Below are 16,955 nucleotides of genomic sequence, written 5' to 3'. Positions count from 1 at the left end.
CAAGGAGAAATGGAAGGTAGCCCTAGTGTGAGATTGAAGTATGGTCAGGAGGCTTGCATCACACAGTGGCAGGGATTCCATTCAATCCATTTTTCTTCTACAGCAGTCTGCCTCACATTACAGTAAAATCACCCTTATTAGCCCAAGAATCCATCAAACCCCAATTATGAGTAGGATCAGTTCTGTGTTTGCTTGGACACCAATGAATTGATAGTACTTTTACCTTTAATGACTGTAAAGATATTGTATATGAGATGTAATTTAATATTGTCTCTGCTTTTATTTTGCAGTTCTTGTGAACAAAAAGAAAAATGGATCAGTTTTCTGCAAAGGTATTAAGCAAGTGCTTTTATTTAATTTTTAGTTTGTTAGGGAATGGGTACCTGAAAACCAATATCTTCAATACATTCTGCCCCATTTTCTATGAAAATTTTTGCCATGGCTGCAATTCTAAATCATAAACCGTCTTTATTTTTAAAGACATTCAGGTTATTCACCCTAAATCTCCCTTCACTTTATTGATGAACTTGAGCTAAAATTTTCTGAAAATGTATACAGGTCATCAGGCACAAGTGTCTCAATCCTATAATCCAGCTACTCAGCATGCTGAGATATAAGGACTGCAGGTTGAAGCCATTCTGTGTAAGATAGTCAAGAGACACTTATCTCCACTTAACTGTCAAAAGAGCCAGAAGTGATGCTGTGGCTGCAGTGTGAGAGTCACAGCCTGGAGCAGAGAAACAGTACACAGACAATGAATGCAAGGGCCAGGTTTGACCCCATCTATGTTCCCGAGCTCCATTGAGCTAGCTCAGAGCCACTGTTGCTTTCAGTTGTCCAGGCAGGCTTTGACCCTCCCATCTAGATGGTGAAGTTTGAAACCCTGAATCTGATGCCTTCCCAAAGGTCACCTTCCAGAATACTGTTTTCTTTCAAATCTATTTCCCAACAATGCTATTGTGTTGATTAAAATCTATAATTGCTCCATAAGTGTTTGTAAACTATGAAATACAGATTGAAAAATATCAACAATAAAGATGGATTTGAAAAAAAAGTTACCAGCTAATAATTGTGCTACTCTGGGTTGAATGAATCAGGTATATCAACCTTGCAAAGGAGGAAGAAGATGAGGATAGCATTCCTCTTCAGATATTCACCCATGAAGTTAAGAACAATCACTTCGTAAGTGTTACGTAGGACAAAGTGGAAATTTATAGTTACGTGCTTAGGCTGGAAAGGTGGGAGATTTTATAAATTATCAATGGTAAGGAAACTTTTAAGAACAATGAGAGGAAGAAAATTAAGAATTTAAGAAAGGTCAAAATTGAGAGATAAGCTTGATTTACTTATATCTACAAATATAAAGATTAGAGCAATGAGTCAAGGTCAGTACTCTATGTTCTGAACAATTATCTTCCACTTGGAACAATTTAGTTTTCTGTTCATTGTATCATAGCTTCCTGTATATGAAGTAGAGCTGTGGGCTCAAAGTGCTAGAGAACTAGCCACGTGCAAAAAGATGTCAGAGAAGGACTCCAGAGCATGAATTCAGGCCCCATATCCAACATTCATAACAACAAAAGAAAAAGAAAAAACACAAAAGGAATGTCTGTTAAAAAATTGCTTTATCATGTGGACATGTATGACTTTCATTTATTAAATACATGTTTACCTTATAGTAAGAATCTTTATTCACTTTCTTTAGCTAACATGTATAAATTTTGAAGAAAATTTTCACATTTAATTTACATAAATTATCACAGTTTTTTGTAAACAAGGTCAATTTTATCAGTAAATGGGGATAGTCTTCCTGGAAGAAGAGTACTTCTTATGTTATTATTTATTTATATTTGGAGTGGTTATCATGAATTCCATTTGTTTTTGTGGAATTCCTAAACGATGGAACAATGCCAAATATTATATAGAAGGTCAGATTATGTTACCTCAATTTTCTTATGTAGAAACATTTAACCTAAGTTTTAAGATATATTTTTCCTCTATAAGTTGTTCTAAGACATTGTCAGCCTACATGAGTACTTCTGAAGAATAATGGTATTCTTTATATCTATACTCTATCTTCTTTACTAAATTTCAGTATAGCGTGTATATTTACATAGGCACATGTTCATTATATAAATACGCATGTATCCATATACATACACAAGATAATATTGAGAGGGGAAAGAAGAAGGACACAACATTACTAAGTGGATGCTAGTAAATGTCTTGAAAATGATTGATCTGTTTCAAGTTCCATAGTCATCGCTGGAGGGAGAGGAGGCTGCATGGTTCTCAGTGGATAACATAGACTTGTCTGTACCTGACCCACTCCAATAGCAAAAATGCTTAGAGAACAATCTGTTAGCTCAGCTCTACATGATAAAAGTGGGCTTTACTGAGGTTTAAGTTTCCTGAAGTAAAGATTGCAGGTGCATGTCATTTCTCCAGAAGAGCTGAGTATCTGCCTCTTGATAGATAATCAGCTTGTGGGAAGGCTCCATATTCATGCTTGTGGGTCCAGGGCAGCTCTGTGGTACCATCTCCTACCTGACAAGGTTCCTATTTGACCATGTCTCTTGAAAGATATTTCATTGAATTTTAGGCCTTCACAATTTTCCCCTCTCAATATGTTAATGGTTTTCCAGTACCTTTTGTTCTCCATAGTCTCTGGTGTCTCTTCAGCTGTCATTCAGATTTGCCCTATGCGCAGTTTGTTTCCATGTGACTGAATTGCTTTCTCCTGGCTTCATGTTATACAAATAAATGAAGAAACAGTTCTACTCAAGGCTTTGTGCACTATACCGTTGTGGCCTTTAAATACCTGAAATCACATTTTGCTTGACACATCAGGAAACTAATTTGTGATAACTATACAATGATACTGTTTGTTTTCTTAATATGTACCTTTTCTCACATGTGTTTTATAGCCAATAACTGTCTTAGCAAAAAACTCAGATACAGTGAAGGATGTTATCAAAAAGTCACTCTCCAACCTTGGAATAAAAGTAAGTGATCTGTAAACTCTTTTTAAATTAAAAACCAATTTCATAATGGAGATGAATAGAGATGCATTTATGCTCATGTGTGTACTGCTGCACTACTAACATCGGTCTTCTCCTGGCCTCAAGATTGAGAACCTGCAGGCAGCTGGACATGAGATGAATCTATACTTGGGTTCTTTCAATCTCATTCTTAATCTCATGCCAAGTGCAATTGAACACACAAGGAAGTTGATATATAATTTGGACCTGCTAACTCCATATATTTCTGTTATATATAAAAGCTTATCTATGATGAGCTAGTGTAATACTCCGAGTGAGAAAGTTTCAGGACAGGCAGATGTGGCTGATGTCTGCAGTCCTAGCTACTCAGGAAGCCAGCCCATCACTAACCCCCTAAAAGACAAAAGTAGAGCTTTCCTTGTTAGAAGCACAGCTGTGTAAGGCACTGTTTCCTCTTGGGTCCACTGTGAGAGGCTTTGTGTGACACTCAGTCCTTCTCTCCCCCAGGACTCCGAGAGTGACTATCAGTTGTGGCTCCATTCTGAAAATGAAGAAGCTCCCTTTGTCTTCATTGGTAAATATCAAAGACAATTTCAAATGGGAGGCAATTGTGTCAAAGTTGGACTTCTAAATGTCCAATACTGATTCTTTAAGTGTTAAGCTTAATATTACTAAGGGTAACTATTGCCTATACAATTAGATAGTACGTTTTTCAATAAATGCTGACCAGACACCTCTTGATAATCTTGGTTTGAGGAGAAAAGTATGTAGTTGCCTTTATTTACTTGAAATATAGCATTTTTGGATGATATTGGCCAAGATGCCTTGTATTCCTAAATGATTTGTTGAGTAGTAACTGTGTTGTACCACTACATAAAGAGAAGAAACATGTACTACAAATTAAACTGAGCTTTCTTGATTAAAATAAGGGGTTTTGTTTTCATGTAGTAGAATGCAGATTGGAAATTCATTGTCAAAATCTGGGCTCCTGTTCCAATGAAAGTCCTTGCTGCGTTTTCTCACCATAGGGCATGAAAATCCCTATGTGATTAAAATGAGTCAGTTTGGAGAGACTGCATACCAGCCACGAGGACCAAGGCCACATGAGACTCACACTCCCCAGAGTCCTATCCTGGAGCAGTGCTATCTAGCCACAGGAGGTCGGTTCATTCTGAAATCAAGGCAACCAGCCCAGGGCCAGCAATTTAACGGTGAGTCCTCTCACTTCTATATGGTTACATAGTTCTCTATCTTCTGTACAATTCAGGACCTCTATGGTCTCTTAAAGCATTTGACATGCATAAAAAACACATTTAAGTAAATGGAAGCAGGATACATATGGCTCAAGCTGTAATTCCAGCTACTGAGGAGGCTGCGATCTGATTTTCTCAGAGTAAAGTCAGTGTGCAAAGGAAAGTCCTGAGAGTCTTATCTCCAAATGTCCATGAAAAAGCTGGAATAGAACTCTGGCTCAGACGTAAAGAGCTCCTTTGAAAGAGAAAGCTCATGTCAGGGACAAGGCTCCAGAGATCACTAGGTAGCCTGTGGGAGGACATAAAGAGAAGAAAAGATGTCAACATCCTCCAAAGTTTCTGGAGAATATTCAATGTATACAGCAAGCTTGAATTAGAGTTTTTTCCTTAGGTGAAAACTAGAATGTGACTAGAGTCACCCAAATGGAAAACATTTGCATTTTTTTTGGTCAGTTGTGGGGCTTGAACTCTGGGACTGGGCTCTATCCTTCAGATCTTCAACTCAAGACGAACACTCTAGCACTTGCCCAAGAGTGCCACTTCCAGTTTTCTGGTGATTTTTTGAAGAAAAAAGTCTCACGAACTTTCCTGCCAGGGCTGGCTTTGAACCACCAACCTCAGATTGCAAACCTCCTGAGTAGCTAAACAGAGAACAGTGTAAGACAACCACAGTTTCCCTCATTGGCAATAATTAGTATATGGCTAGGGTAATTTTATCAGATGAGCAGAACCGAAAAACTCTCTAATATGACCATATAAGATGATGTTAAGGGAAATGAACACCAAGATGTGAACAGAAGTGGTCTTTCTTTGTTGTTGTTATTTGTTACGTACAATGAGATTTGTGTTTCCTTTGTATGTTTGTCCCTCTATGGTATAACCCTTGGGGTCACTGTGGTTGAATTTGACACTGTGTACCTTCTATAAATTTATCTACTTTGGGGAGGGTATGGAAATAACAAGGACACAGGTTGACCCATTGCAATAATTATACTCAAAAGATACTTAGTTGGAAATAAAATTTATAATGTTTTGGAGAGAGGAATGGAGCAGGTGAGGGAGAGAAGGAACAGTGGGAGAGCAACAAAGGAGGGGTTAACAATTCTTGACAAGGAATGGACTCAATACCTTGATCATGTAACTCACACCTCTGTACATCATTTTATACTATATGTATATGCATATGAATATGTTTATATATATATATATATGAAGAGCATGAAAAAAGGAAATGTACTCATTATCTTACTCATGTAATAATCAACCCTCTGTACAACATCTTCACAACTATATTAAAGTAAAAATAATCTCACAAGCAAAGAACCAGACATCTCCCAGTCTTTCACTTGGCAGGCACACCGTGTGATAGGGGGAGATACAGGAAGTGATCAATGGGACACATGCAGCAATTCAAATAGGAGGAGAATGGCTCTCAATGTGAATGGTTATAAAACTCAACTGGAATGGTAGTTTTCCCTTTCAGAAGGGAAAGATACACCTGACAGCCCTCCTTCAACTCAGGAACTTTGTAGGTGCAAGAGAGCTGGCCACAATAATCAGAAAAATAAACTGAATGTGCTCAGGCGTCTAACCATAACCAACAGTTTACTTATTTGGGCACAGACCCAATAGTAAGGGGAATTAAGCCATGAGAGAATGTGGATACTTTGACACAGAAGCTTAGATTCTAGGAAATTAAAGTGATCCCTTGAAAACTGTTGTTTCTTTAGAGTCAGAGCAGAAGAAAGAAGGAAGGGGAAGATCTTTCATTAATTGGCTTTTTGGGCGGCGGTCCAGCACAGCCAAGGAGAACAGACCCCTGAAATCTTCATCTGCAAAGAGAAAATTGCTCTTTGGGACTTCCCTGGAGGCTGCTTGTAAGGATGGTAATCTACCCTCCCCTATTCTGGTAGGTCCCACTTTGGTGTCTGCTGCCCTCCTGAGGAGAGGAACCTCCTGAGTGTGCAGGGGGGAGGGAGAGGAGTGTTCTCATGGAGCCCCAGGTCCAATTCAGCAAAGCATCAGACAATGGGTGGGGGTGCTTTGTTACTATTGCTCCAAGATATAAACATGTCACAATGTACAATTCCCTAAGTCAAGCCCATCAGGTAAGTATTCTCTTCAGTGGGGGACTTGTACACCAGGAGCCTCATTCCCTGTTGGAGAATTGTAGTACCAGGCACTGTGCATGTGAAGCTCTGAGTCTCCCTCCTTCATGCTCCCTTCCAGCTTTATTCTTCCAACTTGCAAATGTCTCCAGTCACATACATAGACATTCCTCAGACATTCCTCAGTCTAGTTATTTACATATATTAGACAAGATCATATTTTAATGGTTCTTAGCATCAGAAAAGCACACTGGTGGTTGTTGGTTTTCAGAGAGGAGGATGGACAGATAGTGTTTAATAGATCTGTCCTTTCTATGGAGGAAAATGGACAAGTTCTGAGGAAGCTGGTCACACAGTATTGTGCTTGTACTGAATGCCAATGGACTGGGTGCTTCAACCTGGCTAAAATGGTGACTCTTAGGTGATGTAGGCAAAAAAGAAAAGAAAGATATTACTTTGCTTTCATTTGTTTGAAAGAGAAGCTTCAACATCTGATAGAAACCAACAAAATTTAAGTGACGAGGTAGAGATTCATTGAAAAACCATTGATATTGTTTTCACTTTTCCTTCATGGTATATTAACCAGGCAACAATGGGTCACACCTGTAATCCTAGCTCCTCAGAAGTGTGAGATTGAGTGTGACATGTGAGACTTCTGCTCCATAGCTAGCCCAGACTGGAATGTTCATGAGACTCTTGTCTTTAATGAAGCACTAAAAAACCAGAGGTGGAACTTCAGCTGAAGTTTTAGGCCAAAAGACTTGAGCATCAAAGTTCAGTGACAGCACTCAAGCCATGAGTTCAAAGCTTCAGGACATGCATACATGCACACCCAAAATCCTAATTTACTAGAGTGTGTGTGTGAGGATTGGATGAATGGATGTCTATCATGTGTACAATCACTAACACATGATGGGAATTTTCCCTTGGATGCAACAGAGAATGCCCTGGTCTCACATTGTACCAAGAATTTTTAGGAGGCAGATAGGATCACCCTAGTTCTAATCTCACATTTGGAAAAATAATAGAAAATCTAAAAATGGCCATAGTACTGTACGAAACAACTACATTATTATAATCCCAGGTTATTGGGACACCGGAACCTGGAAGACTAAAATATCAGGCCAGCCCAGGAGGAAATGTCCACTGATTACTATTCCAAAATATGTAGCAAAAAGGAGGGATTGGAAAGGATGGGAAGGGGAAACAAAGGAGGAGGCTACAATGCTTGACAAGAAATGTACTCACGATCTTGCCCATGTCATTGTAACACCTCTGTACAGTATTTTCACACTAAACAAACTAAACTAAAATAAAGAAGTTTGGGTCAGGGGAAACAAAGGCAGCCTGGGTAGTGGGCGTTGGAACTTTACAGGAGACATGTGTGTGAACGTAGGAAGGAAGGAAGGAGGGAAGGAAGAAAAGGAGAAGAGGAAAGAAAAGATGGAGGGAAGGACCAAAAGAGTGAATAAAGGATTGAGGGAGGGAAAGGGCTTAGGGCTTAGGAAGGGACTGTGTCCAAGGTCACACTACAAGTCCTCCACTCTGAAAACAGGGGACACCAAAATAGAACCAAAGAGAGCAAGGCCCCAGTGATGAATACAATCAGGGAAAACTTCCTAATGGACTAAGTATGAATGTGATGTGAAGAATCTAGCAACTACAGAAGGTATAAATGGGAAATTAAAAAAGAAGAAATGCGCAGGAAGCTACATTCTTGGGAAGGTGTGAGGGGACAGGTCTGTAAGAAGGAGGCTGGGCCAGCCAAAGCTGGAAGCATTAAGTAGAAGGTGCAGGAGTCAGTTCATTACACAGACAAATCCATTCACTGTTCAATGTTTCTGAGTCAGACCCTAGGATAAAGGAAAACAGCAACAGAATATATTTCCAACAACTAAATACAATTGCTAATGAAGTCGCCTTGCTTGAGCACTGGAGCTTTGCACGCTCAGACATCTTACTTAGAGAAGTGTGATGTGCTGCTCTGGGCCAGTGGACATGGAGGACCCAGGCTTTCTTTCTTCTCCTCCACACAGGAGATGATTTCCTTCCTTAGTCAGGAGGGGCGGCTCACCGAGGGCATCTTCAGAAAGTCAGGCAGCATCAAAGCCGTCAGAGCCCTCAAAGAAAAACTCATGTCTGGAGCCCGAGTGGACCTGCACCAGGAATCCGTGTTTGTGGTCGCCTCAGTGTTAAAGGTAGGACACAGCCAGCATCACCCAGGGAGGCAGCTTCACTGTGAGCCCACAGCACTGCATCACCAGCACCACAATCACCCAAGAACCACGAGGGGCCTCACACATCAAGCATGTGGGAAATGAAAAGACACATGTCTGTGTGTTCTGTCTGTTTACTTTGTCTTCTCACCTCAGCTCCTCTCAACTTCCCACCTGAACACCCATGCCCAATGTGACTAATGAGTGATCTGATTTACTGTATCACTGTAAATCGCCATGACAATACAACTATGAGCACAAACAAGTCCTGCTACATATTTGCCAAACAAGCACCCAGCACTGCCTTCTTTAAGGAAGGTTGCACAAAGGCACAAAATCATATAGAATTTGTAAACATTTATAACCAAAGGTGAAGGCCCGAATGAGTCCCATCATGATTTGCCAGGCCAGCATAGCCAGTTCATGCCACCATTCCTGCCCATCTCCAATACCTTTACAGGAAAGTTGGTGTGGATATGCAGACGCTCCTCTTCTTTCAGTATCCTCCATCTGCACATTTTCTTCTGTTTTTCTTTCTTTCCATACATCCCACTACTATACTTACCTAAAAAGTCATTTCTTACCACATTACCCATAAATTTGATCATTAACTTGAATTAAGCAGCCCAAACATCTGTGCTCTCTGAAAATTCACCTGAGTTCCAACATCAGTACATAAAGTTTGAAATAACACAGGTAGATTACAAATATCTTTATGTTTGTAGAAGGAAGTATTCAACCAAAAACCAATATACTTATTCATTTTGCTCTTTGTGAACACCACTGCAGAAAATCATGTGACTATGACTAAGAATGGCTTTATGAAAATAATTTTGTTCTCACTTTTTCTAGGTCTTTTTTATGTCCTTTCATTGTTGGTGTAGACAATAGCCATGCTAATAATTTTCAGCCAGGAACATAGGCATGCATTACTGTGCATGGAATAACAATTTTGGTACTGCCCACTTGAAACTCACATCACTGACTAGCCAGAGGTAGACTAGTACATCTCAGCTTCTCTAGTCTTGCACTTGGTGATAACATGACAGACGCATACCGAGTTCTGCTAACCCAGCCTGGAGATGAATATAAGCTCAGAACCATGATGAATGTACCATGGAGCCATTTCGAGAATGTTAACACAACACCCAACACTGTGGGCATTTTTCCCCTTTGTGTCATGTTGTGTATATACATTTTAATAGGCCAAGTTATGGAATCAAGAATTAGTGATCAGTTGTTCAAAATGATGTTGAGGGAGAAACTTATATGTGCAGGTCACTAACCTTGAGATTCAAAGGCCAAAGTTGGCAACATCTAAGTGCTTTTTTTTAATTGGGAAAGTACTCTATTCTTTTTTTTTTGTTTTTTGTGTTTTTTTTCGAGGTCCGGTCGTCGGGCCTGAACTCTGGGCCTGGGCAATGTCCCTCAGCTCTTCAGCTCAAGGCTAGCGCTCTACCACTTGAGCCACAGCGCCACTTCCGGCTTTTTTCTTTTTGCTTATGTGGTGCTGAGGAATTGAACCCAGGGCCTTGAGCATGCAAGGCAAGAGCTCTACCACTGAGCCACCTACACAGCCCCAGTACTGTATTCTTATCAAGCATTGTTGCCTCCTCTTTGTTTCCCATTCCCATCACTTCCCATCTCCCTCCCACCGCAATTCCAAACACACACACACAAACACACACACACACACACACACACATGCACACATACAGACACGCACGCTCACGCACACACACACACACACGCACGTGCGCACACACACATACACACACACACAAACACACACACACACACACACACACACACACACCTTGTGCCAAAATTGTACAGTTCCTTTCGACATAACATCTTGTATATCTCTCTGTGGCAATGGGTCCACCTGTATCCCTGTTTAAAGAATTTGTTTTTTCCTTTGCCCTACACAAAATACACCAACATCAAATACAGTGAAAACAGGGCTTGTGCCATTGAAGAGGGACATACAAAGCAACAAAAACATATAACTATATTAGAAACAATTGCAAGAAAGAAAAAAGCATTTGAGTCCTTATCTTGGGGTTCATATCGCCTAATTTCAACGTATCTGACCATTTCTGCTTGTCTCAGATATATGCTGGTTATTGCAAATAAGGGAAACCATGGGACCTATGTTTCTTTGGGCCTGGCTTACTTCACTTAATGTATTTTTTTCCAAGTCTTTCAATTTCCTAAAAATGGGCAATGTCATTCTTTCTGATGGAGGCATAGAATTCCATTGTGTGTATATAAAACATTTCCTTGATCCTTTCATATACTGAAGGGCATCTGGGTTGGTTCCATATCTTAGCTATGGAAAATAATGATGCAATAAGCATAGTTGTGCTGATAGCTTTAGTATGGTCTTGTTTGTGATCATTTGGGTAAATACCCAAAAGTAGGATTGTTGGGTCATTTTAAATTTTAGATATGAGACCCTTGTCCATTGTACGGATGGGGAAGATCTTCTCCCAATCTGTGGGCTTTCCATTGATCATGCTAACTACGTCCTTTGTGATGCAGAATCTCTATAATTTCTTGCAATCCCATTTGCATGAATTCCCAACCCCTCTTTGATTTGTTGTGTTTCTGTCTCTCTATTAAGAAAATTTCAGCCTATACCAAGGAGACCAAGGGTTTCTCTTATTCCATACTGTAATGTTTTCAGAATGTCTGGTTTGACTCTGAGGTCTTTGATCCATTTGGAGTCGATTCTGGTGCAGGGTGATATATAAGGATCTAGCTTTAGTTTTCTACAAGTGATTAACCAATTTTCCCAGCACCATTTACTGAAGAGGCTGTCTTTCTTGCATTCTATTTTTTAACTCCCTTATTGAAGATGAAGTGGCTATAGGTCTGTGGGTTCATTTCTGGCTTTTCCATTCTATTCCATTAGTCCTGAAGTCTCTTCTTGTGCCAGTACCAAGCTGTTTGATTAGTATGGCTTTTGAGTAGAGTTTGAAATTTGATATTGATATTCCCCCAGCACTGGTCTTTCTGTTGAGGATTGTTTTGCTATTCTGGGTCTTTTATTGTTCCATATGAATTTTTGGATTGCCTCTTCTATTTCCTCTAGAATGAGGTTGGAATGTTGTTAGGTATTGGATTGAATTTGTTGATAGCTTTGGGAAGCATAGCCATTTTCACGATGTTGATCTTTCCAATCCAGGAGCATGGGAGTTTTTGCCACTTTCTAAGTTCTGCTTTGTTTTTAAGTCTCCATCATAGAGTTCCTTCACTTCTTTGGTTAAGTTAATTCCTAGGTATTTTATTGGGAGAGGGCTATTAGGAATGGAGTTGCTTTCCTGATTTCAGCTGCGCGTTTCTCATTATTTGCATACAGAAAAGCCATTGATTTTTTTCACTTTTTTTATTGTTAAAATACTGTACATAGGGGTTACAATTACAAGGGCAGGATAATGCGTACATTTCTTATCAAGCATTGCAGCCTCCTCCTTTGTTTACCCTTAACCTCCCTTCCCAGCCTCACTCCCCACCCCCACAAACAATCTCCCCCCCCCGAACCCCTGCACCAACGTTGTATAGCTCTTTTTCAACATGACAACATGTACTTCTCATTGTTGCAACAGGTCCACCTGTATCCTTAAACGACTTGTTTTTCCCCATCTCCTTCACAAGTTATACTGACATCAAATATAGTCAAAGCAGGGGTTATACTGTGGGGGAGGGACATACAAAGCAACAAAGAAATAATCTTATAAATGTGTTAGAAACAAATGCATGAAAGAAAAAAACATTAAAATACATATCTAAGGGTTCATTTTCCTAACATCACATTATCTGACCTTTTCCGCTTGACTCATACATATCTAGATATTGCAAATAAAGGAAACCATGGGACCTATGTTTCTTTGGGCCTGGCTTACTTCACTTAATATAATTTTTTCCAAGTTTTTCCACTTCCTAACAAATGGAGTAATGTCATTCATTCTGATGGAGGCATAGAATTCCATTGTGTATATATACCACATTTTCTTGATCCATTCATCTCCTGAGGGGCATCTGGGTTGGTTCCATATCTTAGCTATGGTAATTAAGGCTGCAATAAACATAGTTGTGCTGGTAGCTTTAGTGTGGCCTTGTTTGTAAACATTTGGGTAAATGCCCCAAAGTGGGATTGCTGGGTCATAGGGGAGCTCTATGTGAAGTCTTTTGAGGGACCTCCATACTGCTTTCCAAAATGGTTGAACAAGTTTACACTCCCACCAAAAATGAAGTAAGGTTCCCTTCTGTCCACATCCCCACCAGGATCTGTTGTTGTTAGAGTTCTTGATTTTTGTCATTCTAACTGGGGTGAGGTGGTATGTCAATGTTGTTTTGATTTGCATTTCTTTTATGGCTAGGGATGTTAAGCATTTCTTCATGTGTCTATTGGCCATCCTTCTTTCTTCTTCAGAGATGATTCTCTTTAAGACTTTAGCCCACTTATTTATTGGGCAGTTGTTACTTTGAGGATTTGTTGTTGGGGGATTCAATTTTTTGAGTTGCAATTATATTTTAGATATGAGGCCCTTGTCTGTTGTCTGGCTAGTGAAGATCTTCTCCCAATCTGTGGGCTTTCTATTGATGTTGCTAGCTATGTCCTTTGCAATGCAGAAGCTCTGCAGCTTCATGCAGTCCCATATGTCCAACCTTTCTTTGATTTGTTGTGTTTCCAGGTCTCTATTCAGAAAATTTCGGCCTGAGCCAAGGAGACCTAGGGTCTCTCCTATTCCATCCTGTAATGTTTTCAGAGTGTCTGCTTTGACGTCGAGGACTGTGATCCATTAGGAGTTGATTCTGGTACAGGGTGATATATAAGGATCTAGCTTTAGTTTTCTACAAGTAGTTAACCAATTTGCCAGCACCATTTACTGAAGAGGCTGGTTTCCTTCCATTCTATTGTTTTAGCTCCCTTATCAAACATTAGATGGCTATAGGTCTGTAGGTTCATTGCTGGGTTTTCAATTCTATTCCATTGGTCCTGAGGTCTGTTCTCATGCCAAAACCAAGCTGTTTTGATTACTATGGGTTTATAGTAGAGTTTGAAATTTGGTATTGATATTCCTCCAGCAGTGTTCTTTCCATTGAGGAGCATTTTTGCTATTCGGGATCTTTTATTGTTACATATGTATTTTTGGATTGCCTCTTCTATTTCCTTAAAAAATGAGGTTGGAATTTTGATCGGTATTGTGTTGAATTTTTAGATAGCCTTGGGAAGTATTGCCATTTCCCCGATGTTAATCTTTCCAATCCAAGAGCATGGGAGGTTTTGCCATTTTCTAAGTTCTGTTTGGTTTTCCTTTTTCAAGATTTTAAAGTTTTCATCATAGAGGTCCTTCACTTCTTTGGTTAAGCTAATTCCTAGGTATTTTATTTTTTTGTGGGGCTATTACAAATGGAGTTGCTTTCCTAATTTCAGTCACGCTTTTCTCATTGTTGGCACACGGAAAAGCCATTGATTTTGGGGGGTTAATTTAATACCCTGCTACTTTGCTGAAGTTTTGAATCAGCTTGAGTAATTTGGGAGTGGTGTCTATGGGATTCTTTAAATACAAGATCATGTCATCTGCAAAGAGGGAGAGTTTTATTTCTTCTTTCCCTAATTGGAACCCCTTTATGTCTGCATCTTGTCTTATTGCTTTAGCTAGGCATTCTAATACTAGATTGAAGAGAATTGGAGAGAGTGGACATCCTTGTCTCATTCCTGAGTTAAGAGGAAATGTCTTTAGTTTTTCAACATTAAGTATAATGCTGGCTGTAGGTTTATCATTTACAGCCTTTATTTTATTGAGGAATGTTCCCTGGATTCATAATTTATCCCAAACCTTCACCATAAAGGGGGTAATAGCAAAATTCTTATTGATGCATGTTGATGAGGATGGACAAGTGCTTTAACCCAACAGGCTGAAAGAAACCTAATATAGGTACTGTTCATGGATGTAAAAGGTAACTAACTGGTACTCACAGGTGTTAGATGATGCATTTCATTCATTCCAGAGTGTTGGGGAATTTTAAGCCAAAATTCAGAACTAACATACTGTATACCTAGTCCTTCCCATATGATATGTACAGCAGTATTTAATTCACAAAAAACACTACTTGTTCAATTAAAACTGCAAAGAAACAGGTGAAATGTGTGGGCCTATTTCTGCTAAGCAATAGGATTTAGAACCACTGCATACCCAGCATTGTCCTTTAGAGTAGATTGTTCCAGTCAAGTAGCAGTTTTCAGAGAAAGGGGAGATGGGTCCTCACTCCCACAGTACCTAATACAGGTGGGTGTTTGAGAATTTTCTTAAAGTAGGGACTGTTCACTTAGTTCTTTTGATGTTCCTGGCTCTTGTTTTCCATTCTGGTTTGTGATGTGTGGGTGTACTTTTTAATTGAGAGTGCATTCCTGTCACGAATGGGTGTAGTCTCTTATGAAACAAAGTCTGTTCCTTGAGAAAAGAAGCGATCCTCTTCTTTCAGTTTGAAGCAAATATAGCACATGCATGTTTCCAAATACCTGTTTCTAAGTTGTCTTCACCAGATCCCTAATCCTTCCTGCCTCAGCAGCACTGCCATGCTCTGCTTTGTGCTTTCAGTTCAGGTGGGGAGGCTGCTGGCACCTGTCTATGTGGGAAGTGAAGAGAGGGCACTGTAGGTCACAGATTCACTCATTGAGAAGGGATGGGGGGTCAATCCATTTCTTCCACCTGCATGTTATAATTGTGTGACATAGTTTGTTCCATCAGAATATCCTGCTTTTGTCTCTGGAAGGATTTTCTTCGCAATGTGCAAGGAGGTGTGTTTCACACTGGCATGTATGAGACATGGCTTAGTATCATGGATGAAGACCGTGAAGAGGAGAAAATCATTCTGGCCCAGAGGTAGGATTCAGGAAATGAGTCTGCTCTGGGTAGGATTCAAAAATCTAACGTTTCCACTCTTAGGGAAACTAGCCTCATGGTGTAGAGAGTTTAAGGTGCTGAAATAATTGTGAGTCGGGTAAAATTTTCATTTGGTCTCATCCATGCAAGACTTCATAGAGACAGGCAATTATAATCTGTGTATGAATGAGTTTTTTCCTGTGGTATTGTTTGCATAGCTTCTTTCCCATGTACACATAAGGAAAGTCAACACTGATGGATAGCAGATTATACTGATGGACCCATGTAGGGAGGGCAAGATCTCAGCTTGGTCAAATAGTTACATAAACATCAAATTCTATATCGCTTCAATGAAATTTTTTATATTCATCCTTTCTTGGAATGAGTCTCTCATTATAGTATGTATTTTGGGATGTGATCACTAAACCTGACTTCATAATTGCCATTTCAGAGATAATTTAACTGTTTATTTTTCAGGAAGATTTTTGTTGAGTACAATGTGAACCAATACAATATTTATTTTAAAAGACACTATCTTTCTATTGATCTAAATACATCTGTTCCAAGATAATGTGTAGTGTAGTCATCTCAAGGATACATTTTATGCAGTAGGTTAAAGTATATCCTTCTCTCTTTATACTTTCAATTAATTGAGTCCAACATATAGAAAAGGCACTTTGTGTATGTAGAATCTGCTACAAGTAATTGCTTACCTGAAAGTGTGTTTTTCTGAGTTCAGTCTTTTAGAAATGCTGCCCAGAGTCAACCAAAAGCTGCTGAAACATCTGTTTGGAATGTTAAGCCAAATCCACCAGAATTCCTTCCAAAACCTGATGACTGCCTACAACCTAGCTGTGTGCACAGCCCCAAGCTTGATGTTCCCGCCCCCTGATGCCAGGGCAGGATTTGATATGCAACTCATGAGAAAGGTAATGGCCTCTCCTAGCTTCATCCTGACAAGCAGAGTGGCTGGTTGGATCTGGAAAGACATGCCTGACAGCCCAGGATTTAAGGACACAATGGACTGCAGACCTCAGGAAAAGAGGTGTTCACCCTATCTGTGGTGAGGTTTACAAACATGTGCAGCAAGGAGAAAGCAGCAGTGTGGTCCTTTCTCTTTCCCTTCAGTATCGAAGAGTCTAGTCTGACCAAACCCTAGGGAAGAAAGGAGGATGACAATGGTGACAATGAGTCCAACCACCAACGTTCTGCTCTCTTCTTGCCATTGTGGATCTGTGATCTTGGGATGGTTTTCAAGCTAGGGTCTTCCTCTGTAGAGTGGAGGTGGAGATCCTGCCCAGTGCTCTGTTCCTGTCCAGACACTTCCCCTTAAGAAAGGGATTAAACCATGATGGCTAGGATCTCTGTCCTATGCATAGGCTTCCTCTGTCAGTTGTTTACATTCAGAGAAATATTGGTCCCTCTTGATTAGTCATCAGATTCCTGTTAGTAAAGAGTATCATTTAATAACTTGTACTGA

The 16,955-nt window shown here is 39.8% G+C and overlaps 1 protein-coding gene across 1 annotated transcript in view; it reads left to right on the top strand.

Annotated features, from left to right (window-relative positions):
• LOC138826745 (rho GTPase-activating protein 20-like) overlaps window positions 1-15,479 on the top strand; it is a 22,586-nt gene extending 7,107 nt beyond the window's left edge. Inside the window, exons 7-13 of the mRNA XM_070021987.1 lie at window positions 1,098-1,182; window positions 2,928-3,005; window positions 3,510-3,576; window positions 4,031-4,213; window positions 5,986-6,164; window positions 8,400-8,561; window positions 15,366-15,479. Of these exons, the coding sequence (XP_069878088.1) occupies window positions 1,098-1,182; window positions 2,928-3,005; window positions 3,510-3,576; window positions 4,031-4,213; window positions 5,986-6,164; window positions 8,400-8,561; window positions 15,366-15,479 (868 nt within the window). The remainder of the gene's footprint in view (window positions 1-1,097; window positions 1,183-2,927; window positions 3,006-3,509; window positions 3,577-4,030; window positions 4,214-5,985; window positions 6,165-8,399; window positions 8,562-15,365) is intronic.
• Window positions 15,480-16,955: the final 1,476 nt, after the last annotated feature.

This window comes from Dipodomys merriami, unplaced genomic scaffold (assembly GCF_024711535.1).
Source record: "Dipodomys merriami isolate MVZ:Mamm:240054 unplaced genomic scaffold, mDipMer1.0.p SCAF_15, whole genome shotgun sequence".
Taxonomy (NCBI): Eukaryota; Metazoa; Chordata; class Mammalia; order Rodentia; family Heteromyidae; genus Dipodomys; species Dipodomys merriami.
The sequence above is the reverse complement of the archived record's forward strand: the minus strand, read 5'-3'. Positions and strand labels throughout refer to the sequence as shown.